This window comes from Euprymna scolopes, chromosome 33 (assembly GCF_053919585.1).
Source record: "Euprymna scolopes isolate OS-2025 chromosome 33, ASM5391958v1, whole genome shotgun sequence".
NCBI classification, from domain to species: Eukaryota; Metazoa; Mollusca; class Cephalopoda; order Sepiida; family Sepiolidae; genus Euprymna; species Euprymna scolopes.
In genome coordinates, this window is record NC_136514.1 from 82,497,543 (window position 1) to 82,515,042 (window position 17,500).

A 17,500-nucleotide genomic window follows, 5' to 3' on the forward strand; every position below is an offset into this window, starting at 1 on the left:
TTATCCTTGAGTGGCCTCTTGGCCTTGATAAGTGGTGATGCCTATGTAAAAAAAAAAAAAAAGAAATTATTTGGTGCCCGATTTATAGGAAATTGGACATAATAGGTTAACTATAAATGGATAATATAAGGATGTAATTTCATCAGAATAGAAGTGGGTTTCAGAATCATATGAACTTGGATAAATTCGGACGGTGATTTTTCAGTCCGGATGTCCGAGTCTAAGAGTAACACGCGTGAGTATTTGTTCCAACACTAGTGCGATCACGTCGATTAGAGAGCAATTGCGAGTGTAACCGATTTAATTTTTACACAATGACAGATTCACACTTGGATGGTGATCGCCATAATAACAAGAGAGGCCACGGTCGGTCGTCACCCCAAAAAAATATCAGACCTAAAAAGCAGAACCTAATTCAATCACGAGGTTTACTAATCGAAAAAGAACATTTGAAACTATAAACCCGTTCAATCAGCAGCCCCTTGCTCACAAGATCCAACTCTTCCTTACTTTGGTAGGCGGACTGGCAATGTGGTTAATTAATGATTGGTTAAGTACAGTTTGATCAATAAATATGAAGTCTTGTTATTTGCTGCTTTCAATATGTACTAGAGCACCTAAAACAAGTTGGGCCAATGTAACGGCACTATTAGATAGATCAAAAAAGAAAATGTCAAAAGTTTTTTGTGTCATAAATATGAATACATCCGGGTTCCTCCACACAAGAATATGATACATAAATATGGACTGCTATAGCAGCCTAGTGAAAGACTTGGAAAGCCTAAATCTTAAGCATATTACCAGCTACAGCAATGAACAACTGTTCATTAAGGCGACTTTTATTACTCGATTATCGTAGCCAGGATCCCTCAGCTATTTGAAACAAATATATCCGTTTCCGGAACATATCAGTTATTAATGCATTAAGATACTACAGCAAAATCAATCAACAAAAACACCCGCTTTTCGACATGGCCAATCTGAACAAAAATAAAGGATTTTAGAATACATTGTGATATCGTAATGGGCCCCTCCTTCCGTTTTTCGTCTCTCTTGATCATTTTTTTTGCTTGCTAGTAGATTTATATAAAAATCCTCATTAATTTCCAGAAAACACCGGATGCCTCAAAAATTTTAATGGCTATGAATTTCTATAAAGTTATTTCAATCAATGTCTTACATATATCTATATATCTACTGTTGAACACTATATAACTTAGCTTGCTGTGTGTGTATATATATATATATATATATATATATATATATATATATATATATATATATATATATATCCTGCTGATTCAACATTCTTTCTCTATGTTTATTGGTGTTGGCCTAGGGGCTGAACATACTTTACATACTATGGCAATTTTTATTTTTGGGGAGCTGCCCCCCCTCCCCATTAAAAACGACCTTGTGTCACATAATGCTCTCGTGGGGAAGCAATTACATTCCTATAGCTACTTAGGGATAGAGGGTTTAAAAAGTTTAATCTAATTTGCCTATTCCCCCAGATATGTGAAAATACTGGCAACAATACAAAACATGGGTGGGGAGCACCTTCAAATGACATGTCGTCAGTGTGGACTATGAATCGTGAGTGCAGTTAGTCATGCCTGTACTATTTGTCTTTGACACTGTTGATGTACTTTTAGTTGCACCGAATTGCTAAGGCAAAATTTTTAAGGCAAACAGAATGTAAACTTACCAGGCTGGCCGGGACAGAAGCCCCGTTTGGATAAGGGTAAGGTGAAACAACATAGCCTGGAATCGGCCCAATTCCTCGATCTGCAGGATGCTGTGACACAACCTTATCTGAAATTTAAAAGAAAACAAAATGTTAGAATTGATCAGATGTAAAAAAAAAAAAAAAAAAAAAAAAATGAATAAACAAAATCACACCTACAAAAGAAAAAAAACACGCCTACAAAAAAAGCAAAAAAAAAAGCACACCTACCAAAAAAAAAAAAAAAAAAGGAGCACGCCTACAAAAAAAGCAAAAAAAAGCACACCTACCAAAACAAACCCCCCCCCCCCAAAAACATGCATACAAAATAAATAAATAAATAAATAAAATGTATTTATTTTTCAGTCTATTTTTATCGTTTTCTTTGGTCTTCTAACCCAAGAATTTTCATCAAATGTTCCACATATATTAATCAAAGAACTCTCATAAATTCTTTCATCACATTCGGTTGTACGTCCGTTTTATGTGCTACTATGTGTTTGATGGATTTTAGAAATTGGCTTCTAAACCAACCTACGGATCTTAGCAGGACATATTATATATATATATATATATATATATATATATATATATATATATATATTACACAATAGAACGCCAGGATATGGCATTAATCTGTTCCGGGGTTGCTGAAATCGCCGTATGGTGGGGCCTAAGCAAAATTTTATACAGTACATATTAAAAATTAGTAACAAAATACAGTACAGTATATAATACACATCTTTATTATAAATAACACCGTAAGACGGGGCGAATACCCTAACCAGGGACCAGAGAAACGTCGGTTGATTAAATAATGGGCTCTGTTTGAAATTCCGTACAGATCTCTTAGATCAACATAAAGATTCTCATGCTGGACCTGCCACTTCAACTGTTCTACATCTACTCATCACTCTTATTCATTATTTCAACAGCATCTTCTCTCTTGCCCGCATCTCCCTGTATTGTCCAAATTTAAATCTTACTCTGACGTCATCAGATATAAGCTTACCTTTAAGATTCAAATTACACATCCATCTATCATATTCATACGGTTTCTCATCATGCAACACATGTCTTCAACCCTACTTTGACCAGGTTTCACCTTCATCCTCATACTGTGTACACATATCCGATAGACTCTTCCCTTGGTCAACAATGGTAATGCTCTGCTAGTTAGTAATGACAAAAGTTTTCTGAACTTAGTCCATTCACTCTTAACTCTAGCAATCCCACTAGCACCTGCTCCACCGTGTGCTCCAATGATGACAATAAACTTCTTTGCCATCCAGGGATATTTTCTCCACATTAATCTTGATTCTCTAACAGTTCCTGCACACAAATACACTCTCCATGCAACACATGTCCTCAACCCTGAAACATTCTATTACAGTATTTGTTTATTTGCAGACTGTTATCCTCATCTTCATAGTTGTTATTGTTTCATCACATTTCGGCCAACTCATCCTCTGGCCGGCTTTGGGTAGGATTGAAACTTATCTTTTTCTTCCAGATATGGTCAGCTATACCTGATTTTTCAGATCTGGATTGGTTGGTTGGTTGTTTTTGTTTTACAGCATATCAACCGTTTTCAGGTTATTTAATGCCGAATCTAGTTATTTTGAGGAACGATTTTTAATGGAGTATATATATTTTTTTTTTAAGTCAGATTCTATTTAACCCATAGTTGGGACCCTAACAGGTACTACCACTCCGGGTCAGAGTGGACCTGGGAGCAATGGCAATTAAAGGGTGGCTCCACACTCCCTAAGGCCTGCAAGGTGGGGCCTCACCATCAGATATAGTTTTAGGTCATATCCAGGAACTTCAGATCTGGAAGGAAAAGGGAAACCATCTACCATCATGGGATGAAGTAAAAATTATAGATAGAGAAGATCGGTGGAGAGTAAGATGCTGGGGAATAACCGATTACTAAGTAGACCTAGCATAGAATTTAATACGATATGGGAACCATTAATTATAAACAATAGATAATATATATATGTATATATATACAAGGAATAAGTAAAAACATATATATATATATATATATATATATATATATATGCGTTAACATATAGAATTAATTAGTAATACATAGTGATATTTACAACTAGAAATAAAATAGGTTTAAGGCTTCTAAAATTCATACTAGAATTATCTGCAAAGACCCGTGGCACAGTGGTTAGAGTACTTGGAAAAATCAAGTGTAAACAGTCATATTCTCCTGAAGGTTGAAAGTTCAATCCTCAGTGTAGGCGACCAAAAAATACAATTGCGAATTACCTCTATCCAGTCATGGCTGACGAAACGAGAGCATGCTACCCCCCCATGAAGTAAATAAAGTGTTTCGCTCTAAATCCCGTCCAAATTCCTGAGTTTGAGACAGAAACATTCTAGAGTTCGACAAGATACACCTGAAGAAGGTCGGAGGTTACATCGACCGAAACGTTGTGAAAATCACACTCAAGATGAGAACAGCAGTCCGATGAATCCAAATAATATGAATAACCCATCCTCATCTCAAAAATTCAGAAACGTCAAAATACTAAATATTTATTGATTTTAAACAATGAGTAAAACTAAAATCTATATATAGATCATCCCCCACATCTGAGTCATCCCCCCCCACAAGTGTGTTTTTATGCTTAAGAAAATATCTGCACATTTAACGTGTTTTTATGGTGATCGAAGAAAAAAAAAAATCACAATTCTGTAGCTAAATATGTAGAGATTTCTAAAGAATCAGAATCAGTAATTGTATTTTTTTTTATTTTATTTTTTTTTTTTTATTACATTTTCACCCCAAACAAGGCAAATTGCCACTTTGGTGTAGGGGGCTACTATCAGGGGCAACAACTACTGGGGTACTATGTAGGGATTTGGGCAGCAAGGTGTCGGTTCACGTTACACTTGAACTTCTGCACGTCAGTACTGTTGGGGAAGCAGGGACCTGGAATGGAATTCCAGAGTCTTGCGGTTCTGGGGAAGAAACTATTGGAGTAAAAAGATCTTTTACATCTAGGGACCTCTACAGTGTGGGGGTGGGATCTAGTAGCCTGTCGGGTTTGTCGAGGGTGCTCGCGTCGTGGGGGCACAAGTGATTGCAGTTCATCAGAGCATTCACCACTAAAATACTTGTAGAACAGGCAGAGGGATGCAACATTTCGTCGATGGGACAGAGGCTGAAGCTTAGATGCCAGTTCAGGGCCTATCAGATTTGCGACTCTCTTTTGGAATCAGGAAAAGCATTGGAATCATTCCATCACCAACATATACGTATATATCTATTTGTTTTGCATAAGCATTTAAATGTTGCTACACATTCATGAACGTGTTTCGGTCAGCTAGTTACAAATAGCTAGAAACCTCTTCAGGTGATAAAAGTTTGGACCTAATTTTTGTATAAGAAATACAGCCTGAAAAGGTCTCAAGTTACTTGAACCGAAACATGCTCATGAATGTGTAGCTACATACAAATGCTTATGCAAAACAAATAACATGTACATCTTGTCCTACTTTGGCATTGAGCACTCTTGCATTAACCTCGTTAAAACTTTATTAAATATTAACCTGGAATTATAATATATGTTAAAAACTAGTCGTTAATCCGCGGAGTTTCGAAGAAATACTCTCCTTCTCATCAGAGGGTAGGAATTAGCAAAATGCAGGATCGGATTTTGCATGCAGAAGTATTTGATGAAACAACAAGTAAGTCAAAGATCTTACTTGAAAACAAAATAAGTTAAGCAGAGGGAATATGGTAAAGAAAAAGGTGATTACACATGAATGGATAGTCTGGTGGAAGATAAATAATCCAGTGACGGTAAAATCCAAATGTAGAACTTCAAAAAAGTTAAAAGAATTTCCATTTATACAAGTAAAATCCAAAGACAACCCGTAATTGGAAGAAGATGGTCCATAATAATCCAAAGGCAGAAATCCATGGAATAATTCACAAACATGTGTACAAGGAAAAAAAATAATATTAATAAAAGAAAAATAAGATGTGCTTTTCACTCCACTTCTGAGACATAACTATATATATATATATATATATATATATATCGATACCTCCTTTCAGTCTTAAGAGACAATGGACACTCCTGCGCATGTAATTGTGAGGTAAGGATTGCACAATCTCCAACCACACATTTCCTGAATCAGCACCGCTCGGATCCAATGGCAAAAAAAAGGCCAAAGACTGACTGAAAACAATGTTCGTTCGTTGGTTTTGTTTTACGGCATATCAACCCTTTTCGGGTTATTTAATGCCGAATCCAAAGATTTTGAAGAAAAATTTTTTAGTAGAATATATTTGTTGTTTTCAAGTCGGTTTCTATTCAACCCATAGTTGGGACCCTAACAGGTACTACCACTCTGGGTCAGAGTGGACCTGGGAGCAATGGTAATTAAAGGGTGGCTCCACACTCCCCAAAGCCCGCAAGCTGGGGTCTCACCACTGGATATAGTTTAAGGTCATGTCCAGGACCCCCCATTGAGGGACTTTTACCCTCTGCAGGGGGGGGGGGGCAGTCGGTGTATTCTAATGCCCCACCGACAGGGCCATGGAAGCAATGTAGAGATGAACGGAAATCATATACAGCACCTGGGATTACGAAATGGTCACCCATTTTAGTACTGACCAGGCTCAACGTTGCTTAACTTCAGTGATCTAACGGAAACTGATGTGTCAATGCGATTATGCCATCTATAAATATAAAAGCGAAAATGTATGTATGTTTGGGGTGGAGAGGGCTCCTGTAAGCCGTGGTGAAGGCAACCTTTCTAGGAGAAGCAAATCTCTGATTTAAAAAACCATAAAACGGGAGACCAGTACCCGCATTAAGCTGGTCTGCAGTTTAACTTGTTGTTGGCTATCTTGCTCTTGCTTGTTGCTGGATCTCAACATTTTGAACCGAGAGCGAGACTTAGCTGTCGTACAAAGCTAAGACTCTGTAACATCATCTGTGTATAGATACTCCCTCAGGGATTTGTCTATAAAAATGGTCCGGTGGTGAGAGAAGTCATTTTTGGGCTCATGGACTTTAAGTGTCTGAGGGAGTGGCACTCGTCTGACAAGACGTTGCAATCATCATCATGTGTGTATGTATGTGTGTTCGCTTTTTCTGTGTGTCTACAAAAGGCTTTTTTTCAGAGAAGCGGTCGCTCGCTTCACAACTTTTTAAAACATTTTACATCAAATATAAATAGTAATATCTCACAGTTAACAACGATCTTCGCCTGTCTATTTAATTTGCTCAATTTCGGGAAGATAAATATTCAACATTTGTCGCTCGTCGCATGTGGGTTAGTCTTTTTCCTATAACTTCTTGGGGGGGGGGCGTTCAGCAATAAATGAAATCCCGCAGTCAAACTTGACCTCATTAACTCATTAAAACGGGCACCTGCTAAATTCAAGTAATTAAATAAATTCAAACGTGTTTCCGTTAGCATGTCGCGGTCGGGCAATGGTTAAAGTCGCACTTTTTTTTTTTTCACACTTTAATTTACAACTTTGCCTCAAGGGTTCGGGTTCGATCCTCATACTTACTTTTTTTTTAACCCCCACCCCCGGAGTTTCCACACACACCTCCAAACACCCGGGAAACGCCGGGTACCCCTCGCTAGTCTATAATATAAATCTCACCTGTCTGTTTAAATGTATGTATGAATGTATGTATGTTTGTATGCCTAGTAAAAACTTTCAACAGAGGCGACGGATTTTCACAAGATCAGTATCGTTTTGAAGCTCGACCCTTCGGATGACAAATATTGAAAAATTGGCTGAAAACATCAATTCCTTCACCCTCAACTGGGCACTTTTCTACAGGGAGGAGTCGCTTTTTTCGTCAATATTTTCGAAAGTCATCCCCTCTTTTCGATTGACTAGCCTTAGTTAAAACATTCTTCATTTCCGGTTTGGTAATAGGGCACAGCAGCTAACGAGTCACATTTTTTTTTTTTTTTCACTTTCTTTTCCTCCTTCCCGATAGGAGTTCGAGACTGCCTGCCTGCCTACTACCACTTTTAAATTTTGTTTGTTTGTTTTTTTTGTTTTGGCGTTCGCAATTTTCTTTTAGTTTTTTTTTTTTTTTTTTTTTGCTCAACCAACACGCTTACACACACACACCCACTTTCTTTTCCGCCTTTGCGTCATGGGTTCGAGCCTGCCTGCGTCCCTACTACAGCTTTTTTTTTTTTTTTTTTTTTTTTTTTGCTCAACACACACCTACAAACACCGGGCAACGCTGGGCACCCAGGCTAATATATATATATATATATATATATATATATATATATATATATATATATATATATATATATATATATAACCGTGTCTGTAAACTAATTACATTAAAATGAATCAATAATTTTCCAAGACAAAAAAATATTGCGGTAACATAACTGAGAAATGTAATTTGATGTTTATGAACAGACACCGATTCTCTATTATAATAAGCTAAAGTAAGAACAAAAACAAAAAAAAAACAACAAAAAACAATAGATCCTTTACCTCCCCCTCCCCACTTAAGTACACACATTTGTTATTTAAGTTGTGAATGAATCGACATTTTATTTTCAAAACTTCACAAGAACGGAGAATTCCACATCAATCACGTTTTAGCACAAAATCAAAAGAAGAAAAAAATTCGATAATTTATGCGATTTGTTTTTTTGTTTTACCTCGAAGATAAATGGACAGCGCAGAAGATCGCATGGAACTTGATGGATTTTACTTTTTGTTGAGCGTGTCTTACGCTGATTGGAAGAGAGTTTTCGAATTAATTATCTCAACGAAAACATCAGAAACTCTACGGATACGACGTTGCCCGGGACTGAAAAATGATCAACGATTGTTTTACACTCCCATATTTTTATTTTCATCGAAATCGGTGAAATTTTTCAATCAAATCGATTAATTGCCTGTTCTAGTTGGGGGATACATATATACATGCATAACTTCATATATATATGCCCACACACACACAATTTCATACATATACACGCACATATACATACACATATACTCTCACAAACTAGAAATTTTTGGCCTAAAATGATAACATTTTTCTTTTACCAACCGCATGGTGGGATGCCTTTATATATATATATATATATATATATATATATATATATATATATATATATATATATATATATATATGTTGCAGGTTTATTTAAAAATATTTACAAAACATGACCATTTACACACAACCAGACAAAAAGAAAACATATCTAGGAAAATAAATGAATAAATAAATAAATAAATAAAAAAAATACCCCCCCCCTCAAGATTAAAAAAAAAAAAAAAATCTCCAAAACAAACAAAAAATTTCTTATTAAAATGAAATCACTTTGTTCTGGCGATGATATGGCAATATGACATCAACTTGACTCTTATGAAAAAAAAATCGATCTCTCCCTCGCCCCCCCCCTCACTCCACGCCAAATAATAAGATGCAGAGGCAGACTCTTCGCCGAGATTATCTCATAAGTGGCCACGTTATCACCTGATAAAAAAGGTCCGATTAAATGAAGGACTTTACGTATCAAGCGTATTATTATTACTATTTTTATTTTTATTATTATTATTATTACTATTTTTATTTTTATTATTTTTATTATTTTTATTATTATTATTATTATTATTATTTTTATTATTTTTATTATTATTATTATTATTATTATTATCATCATCATGTTGATTACAAAGAGTACTCGACTGAACTCATCATAATCTCGTCGTTTCGAGGAGATTATCACACATGTAGGAGTTTCATCATAACATATTTTCTGCAAGTTGTGTTTTTTTTTTGGGGGGGGGGGCGTCAAAGTATCTCAGTAAAGAGGCTTTGTCCGTTTGAAATAGCGTTGTCGTCAGTCTGTCTCAATTAAGTCTAAAACAGCACTATGAATCTCGATAATCGCTCAAGAAACCGAAAAGAAACACATCCAAGTTCGCCAAGCGTGCGAAAAAAAAAAAAAGAAAAAAAAAAAAAAAAAATGCAATGTTCTATCAGCATTTTTGTTTAATTTTCGATTTTTGAGTCATTATCGAGGCTCGACAACCATTTTTTTTTTTTTGGTTCTAACTCAACAGTTTACCTTTATTTTTAAGTGAAAATAAAACAAACAAAAAAAAACACTTTAAAGAAAATAAAAATGCAAAATAATTATCTAGGTAGGTAGAAGAGTAACTTATATGGCCTTTGGTAACATTTATTTGTTGGATGTTTATTTTTCTTTTCTTTTTTTTTATTTTGTTGGTTATTCTGGAAATGCCTGAAAAGTTTCTTTTTTTTTTTCGACGTGATAACAAAGCAAGTTCTGACTGTGAATATCTTACATGAAAAACGGAATGATTAGAGCTCAGTCGAGCGACTTTCTTCAGTGAAAACAATGACAGAGCACAGAAAGAAACTAGTAACGTCTTTTTATCTTTATTTAATTTTTAGGTGGGACCAGGCACATGTATTACCTCTTCAAATATTTTGGGTAAATTGGATTACTTAAAGGGGATGGGTCATCAAGAACTTGTTCACGTTGGACTTGAAAACAAAAATATTGTAGTCAGGCGGAAAGCCGGAAAACAAAACAGTTCCACAGGTGTGCAGTTCTTAGAGAGAAGCTTTGTTCATAGAATCTACGTTTAGGTTTAGGCACATATAAACAGTGTGGGAAATTATTGATAGTGGTTTTGGCTAGACGTACATTTTTCGTGAAAGTCAGGCCGGGGGGGGGGGGGCATAGATTGGAGCCCAGACGAGTATTTGCCATGCAGCACCATGAATGGAGAACCGCAAATAGGAAAATATATACTATATATCGTTAAAAAAATTTTTTATAAATAAAAAAAAAAAATTGTAGAAGGCATTTGTTTCTATCCTACAGTGAGGAATGTGACACAAGGATCGGAAAGTTGGATTTAAAAAGTCAGTGAACCCCCCCCCCTTACAAGAATGGTCTACACTGTTAATTTTATGGCTCGAGTGGAAAAATACTTTATAGAAGCCATGAACCTGTTGCTCCCTGTATTAAGTATTAAAATTAAAAAAAAAAAAACTATACAAAATACCCACCGAATATATAGTAACATATTGAGCGAGTTTCTAACAGTATTTTGTATAGTTTTTTTTTTTAACTCATTTTCCCAAACTTACCGTGTTCAAGAGAAACTCGGGCGCCATTTTAAATTTTCCGATACATCAGTAAACACTGTATGTTTTTCGAGCCGAATAAACATGTTACATTGAATAAAAACACAAAAAAGTATCCAGTTAGGTAGATAAGTAACTTTTCTTGCCTTTGATAACATTTATTTGTTATATATTTGTTTTTTGGACAACTTTTTCGAATCTATTTGTATAGTAAAACAAACCCAAATATTGATTGGTGTGTTTAGAAACTATTTTCAATAAACATGAATTATTATCTGTTTTTGAGAGACATTTCTGTAGATGTATATGTATGCAACTGGCCAACTACAGCTGCACATCCCCGATCACGCTTGTTGAACATCGTGTCACTTTCAGACATGATAGAAGGCTCCTATCGCTCTTGGGATTTGTACACAATTGTACGACTGTGGAACTGTCTTCCGTTTGCCTACTTTCTGACTGACTACAATATGGTTGTCTTAAAGTCCAACTTAAACAAATTCTTGATGAGCAAACAAATTTACCGAATTTCCATCACTAACGAATACTATATTGTCCAATTGACTACTGTACACTCTTTAACCTTTATCCTCGACTGGCCTCTAAGCCTTGACAGGTGGTGACGCCTATGTAAAACAAAAAAAAAAAAAGAAAAAAAATAGACAACTGGCCAACAGTCTAGTCTGCAACAAATAAAAGAAAACCGGTTTTCATTAAACGGAACTGGAATCATGTCTTTTCTAGGGCGAACATTTTATCGTTCTACCCTGTACTTATGATGTATCCATAGAAAATGACTTTACGGTACAGTAATACAATAGGTTAACAACGTTATGTGTTGTTACTGCCCCGTTGTACTTGGGTTTGTTTTTGATTAAAATATTGTTGTAGTACAAAGTTAAAAATGTATTTGCATTATCATTACATTAAAGAAATACATAATGGCATGCAATCACTACATAATTATTGTATTAATGATTAAGAGTGTGTTTAAAAATTGTTTAGGAAGCATTTAGTCTTGTACTAGCAGGCCGCCTGGCATTACCCAGTCGTAAAATACGCTTAAATATGATATTTTATTAATGCAGATTTTATATTTAGTATTATACTAGCATTTTTTATGTTTTTTGTTTCCCCAAGATGCTGTGTGGAAAACCAGCTCCCCATAAAAAGGGGATTGTCCAAATTGAATAGCAATTGTCTGATATAAGGAGAAACTCCACATTGATCAAAGCTGATTGCTTTCGGACGTTTCCGGAAAAATGCCGCCAGAATTAGTTTCACTTATATATATATATATATATATATATATATATATATATATATATATATATATATATATACTAGCAAGGAGACCCGACATTGCCCAGGATTAAATGATGATCAACAAATGTCACACTCCTATATTTTTATTGTCATCGAAATCCGTGCAGTAACTTAGTCTAAAATATATGTTATTTTACATTGCACTGTAGAGAACCTACTCTTTCTTTTATAAAATTATTTCAGATTAACCTCTTTCCAGTTAACAAAAAATGAAAAGAACCATTAAGAAATTTACGTGTGGGATTTGAACCTACAGACCATATCATACAAAAAAAACAAAAAAACAAATTTTCAAGTCTTATAAAATTCTTTGCAGTTAATACAAAAATTAAAAAATTATGTGTAGAGTTTGAATCTACAGACCATATCATACAAAAAAAAAAAAAAAACACGTAAATTTTCAAGTCTTATAAAATTCTTTGCAGTTAATACAAAAATTAAAAAATTACGTGCAGAGTTTGAACCTACAAACCACGTCATGCAAAAGAAATGCTATCAACTTACTAGCAGTGTCAGAAATTTCGTGAAAATAGTGAATAATTCCACCCCATCTTTCCAAGCTTATAACTCCTCGAAAAATGTAATTCAAGCCCTAATTTTTTTTTTCAATTAAAGGAGCAAGGACCAAGATTTTATTAAAAAACAAAAAAAAAACAAAACAATGTGTTTTTTTTTTTTTTAAAAAGGTTTTAAACTTCGGACTTTACAGGTAAATTTCTAAAAAAGCGATTTGTTTTTTTGTTTTAAATTTGAATATATTATTTATTGACCTTTTCTCTTCAATTTGTGATATATAAAACTCCACGACATAAATTAATTATTTACTTTTTAATAGACATTTCAAAATGAGAGGCGTGAATTATTCGACCCCCTATCTTTCTAAGCTTATAACTCCTCGAAAAATGTAATTCAAGCCCTAATTTTTTTTTCAATTAAAGGAGCAAGGACCAAGGTTTCATTAAAAAAAAAAAAAAAAAAAAAAGAAACAATGTGTTCTTATAAAATAAGGTTTTAAACTTCGGACTTTACAGGTAAATTTCTAAAAAAGCGATTTTTTTTTTTGTTTTAAATTTGAATATATTATTTATTGACCTTTTCTCTTCAATTTGTGATATATAAAACTCCACGACATAAATTAATTATTTACTTTTTAAGAGAAAGTTGAAAATGGGTGACACTTGGGGGGGGGGCGTGAATTTAAAAAAAAACGTTTGTCTAAAATATTATATTCGGTTTATTGGAAAGAACATAAAATTTCACATTGACCCTGAAAATATCGTAAAAATAGAATCAATAGAAAAATTTTGATAGATTTTTAAAATTTAAAAATTTTAAAATATTGAGTTTAAAAATTGAAAAATATTGAGTTCGGAAAATTCATTACTGTTTTAAAAAAAAAAAATATTTTTATTACTTTTAAAACAACTGTAATAGTTTATTTTGGAAGTATAATCCATAAAGAAAATAAATAACCCACTTTTAACAGAGAAATTACGAGATTTTTATATTGTATTCGCAGTTTCGTGTTAGGGGTGTCAAAAATTCCTACAAAAATTCTGATACTGCTATCAACTTACCCACAATAGAATTTTCACGGCCAATTGTTCTATCATTGTATTAGGTAAGTGACGACATGGAAAAAATGGCTTCACCAATGATAGATAAACTACAATAACGGTTTTGATTATTGATTATTGGTAATTATCGGGGGTATTCTGAGACAAAGCTTAACTAAGATCACTCCCAGACTTATACACTAATGTCCTGTAAATTTTAAAGGAAATCTGTTCAGCCATTTCGGAGTCTATAAGGAACAAACACACACAAAGTTGCATTTATATAATTGTAGAGATATATAATCTCATACATAGACGTTTTGAAAATCCAATATTGTGCGTGGCCACCCCTCCACCCCCCTCTGAGAATATTGTACAGTGAATATGGCTTCAAAAGGTTGACCCTCACCCAAACTCCACACACACACACACACACACACACACACACACAAAAAAAAAAAAAAAATGCAAAAGTGCAAAATTATTAAAAAAAAAAAAAAAAAAGCTCCTAGGATTTTTATGAGCAATAATCCTCCTACTTGTGGGTTGTTAACCGTCAGGGGTAAACAAGGGTGACTGACACAAAAAAATCAAGGTGTCACCCACTGACCTATCTCCAAATACCTACTTGACCAGAAGAAAAAAAAAAAAAAAAAAAGAAAGCGGTTGTGAATGAGAAACCAAGTAGATAATACTAAGTGGAATATCACTCGTGGAATTCTTTCAAAAGTTCCAAAGTGAAGCAATAAAAAATATAGAAGATAAGAAAGCTTGATAAAAGCCACTAACAGTCCTCTTCACCCAACATTGACATTGGGGGAAAAGAAAAAAATTTTTTTTTTCTTTTACAAAGGAGTAACGATTTATCAAAATCCAAAAGCCACTCAAGGATAAGGGCTAATGAGAGTACGGTGATCACTGAGACAACAGTATAGCGATCGTTAGTAGTGAAAATTGGGTATAATTTGATTATTTAAAAGCAGAGGACCCAACAAAACTTGTTTACATCAGACTTGAAGACCATGTTGTAGTCAGCGGGAAAGTAGGCCGGCAGAACACACAGAGTTCCACAGAAGGCAAAAAGAAACTCTGCAGCAACAAACGAGCTTAAAACCCGCTTAAAATATCCACCTTTTAGACAACAAAACATCTCTAATCGTAACTGTAGCTGTTCCAGGTTATACGACATAACATTTAGTCCATATGCCTCGATTTTCTCTTAGCGATCATCAAGAGCTCATTAATATCCACCTTTCCGGTTTATCCAATCAAGAAATCGGCTGCAGATTGAGATTTGATGAGAAAACGGTACAAATGACTGTGCAAAAGCACAGTGTTTGTGATGCCCCTAAATCTGGTCATCCTAGAGTTATTTCTTTCTGGGAAGACAATGCTTTCAAGATCTGCAACCTCAGAAACAGATTTGACATGACTCTCCAAATCCAACAACAGCGTAATCTTGTTAAAAAGTGCTCCCTTTTTACAGTTAAGAACAGATTGAAGGAATTTAATTTGTGAAGTTGTGTTGGAAGATGCAAACCAATAATTTCTGTAAAGAACAGAAAGTGCGGTCTGGACTTCGTCCGATACAATGAAGATCATGACTCTTCATATTGGTCAAATAGATTTTTGGCTATGAAAGTAAGTTCAATAGTCTGGGCAGTGATGGTAGGCTGTATGTCCATCGAAGAAAGGAGGAAGAATTCAATCCCAGGTGCACACTGCAAGGTGGTGGAGGTTCAGTTATTATTAGTGCCAATGATCTAGGGCCTATAGTTTGCTTGCAAAGTCAAATTAATTTGACCAAGTACAGCAATATGTTGACTGAGCATTTTCTGCCATCTTTGGCCGGAATTTAGATGATAATCCCATCTTCATGCAGGATAATGCTCCCATTTACACAGGTGGCAATGTCAAAAGTTTTCTTGGAGAGCGTTCTGTGTTTGGATTGGTCTGCACATTCTCCAGACCTCAATCTTATCGAAAATGCATAACATTACATCAAACAACATCTACGCAATAAAATTTCAAATCTGCCACAGACTAATTAAAGGAATGCCCAAGAGATTGCAGGCTGTCAAATTGCAGAAGGGTTATGCAACTAAATATTAACTATTTCATTGTGTTCCTGTTGTATTTGTGTTGCATTAATGTGTTAAAGTTACATTTAAATAACAATTTTCCATTTTGCAGAGTTTCTTTTTGCCTCCTTGATTTGAAATCACTTTTTTAAATTGACGTGAACACTAGGATACTTCATTTAAAAGTCAAATATGAACAGGCAAAATTATAGAAGAATAAAAGGCGAATTAAATGAGGTATAGGTTGTTTAAACAGTTACATTACATTCGGCTTAAATTAACGGTTTTTGAAAAAATGACAAGTGCGGATTTTCTTTTTGGTGCCAGTGTGTGTGTGTGTGTGTATATTTCATTACATGGAGGTCACCACTTATCAAGGCCAGGAAGCCACTCGGGATAAGGGTTATTGCGTGTACAGTAATCAATGGGATAGTATCGTAATAATCATTAGTATTGGAAATTTGATAAAGTGTCTTACTTAAGGGGCCGGTTTGTCAGGAATTTGTTTATGTTGAACTTGAAGACATCCAAGTTGTAGTCAGGTGGGAAACAGGCAAGCGGAAGAGAGTTCCACAGGCGTGCACTTCTAAGAAAGAAGCTCTGCTCATGGAATCTACATTTGGATTAAGGCACAGATGAAGAGTGGGGAAAATTAATGACAGTAGTTTCAGCTAAACGGGTGTTTTTCCCGAAAGATTGGCGAGGGGGGACCAGAGATTGGAGCTTAGACGAGCACTTGCCATGGAAATAACGATAAAACAGAGACAGGCTCGCAACATCTCTTCTGTGGGAGAGAGGTTGCAGGGAAGAGAAAAGAGCATGTATATATGTATATATATATATATATATCTATATATCTATAAAAGTGAACGTGTCTGTCTGTCTGTGTGTCTGTCTGTGTACATTTCCCTACGCAATAACTCTGTCAATTTTTAGTCTATAGACTCAAAATTTGAAATACCGGGTACTGAGATTTGGGAAAATCGATGTGACGGGTGTCAGCCAGAAATTTGGCTGTTAAGGGGTCAAATTTCAACGATTTGACCTTTAAGAACTCTACCAAACTCCTCCGACAATTTTGGGTCTAGACACTTGAAATTTTAGATATAGGTTCCTTGAACCTGGATCTAACTTAATAAAGTGATTTGAGCCCGAAACTATAAATTTTAAGGGGTCATAATAGGGGTCAAAGTTTTAAAAAATTAACCATTTTCTTTTGTTTTTTTGCTTTTTTTGCACAGCATACACCTCCAAACACCCGAGCAACGCCGGGCACCCCTGCTAGTATATATATATATATATATACACACACACACATACAGTAAATAAAAGCTTGGTATAAGCCAAAATAAGAAATATGAAAAAGTGCATAAACGATATACATCTTTTTGTGGTGAAATATTTTCCCTGTCTCTATGACCAATTCCGACTTCCATTTCTCACAGGAATGTCTTTGCCGACGACGATGGCATTGGATAGTGTTGACATCATCGTCTATTTTATTTTGGCAAACAACCAATTTATGCATCTGTGCAAGAGTTTTTACAGTTCCGCCGGCGGGGGAAGAGGGAGGAGTAATTATGAAGGGGGTCGCAAGATACGAACCGACTACGAGAAGATAATAATATGCACATTTTGAAGTCGTTGTGA

The 17,500-nt window shown here is 34.9% G+C and overlaps 1 protein-coding gene across 15 annotated transcripts in view; it reads right to left on the bottom strand.

Annotated features, from left to right (window-relative positions):
- Positions 1-17,500, bottom strand: part of LOC145258331 (transcription factor 7-like 2) — a 764,652-nt gene that overhangs the window by 375,397 nt on the left and 371,755 nt on the right. For all 15 annotated transcript variants that reach the window (XM_080116483.1, XM_080116497.1, XM_080116489.1 and 12 more), the window contains exon 3: positions 1,709-1,815. In XM_080116483.1, the coding sequence (XP_079972609.1) occupies positions 1,709-1,815 (107 nt within the window). The remainder of the gene's footprint in view (positions 1-1,708; positions 1,816-17,500) is intronic.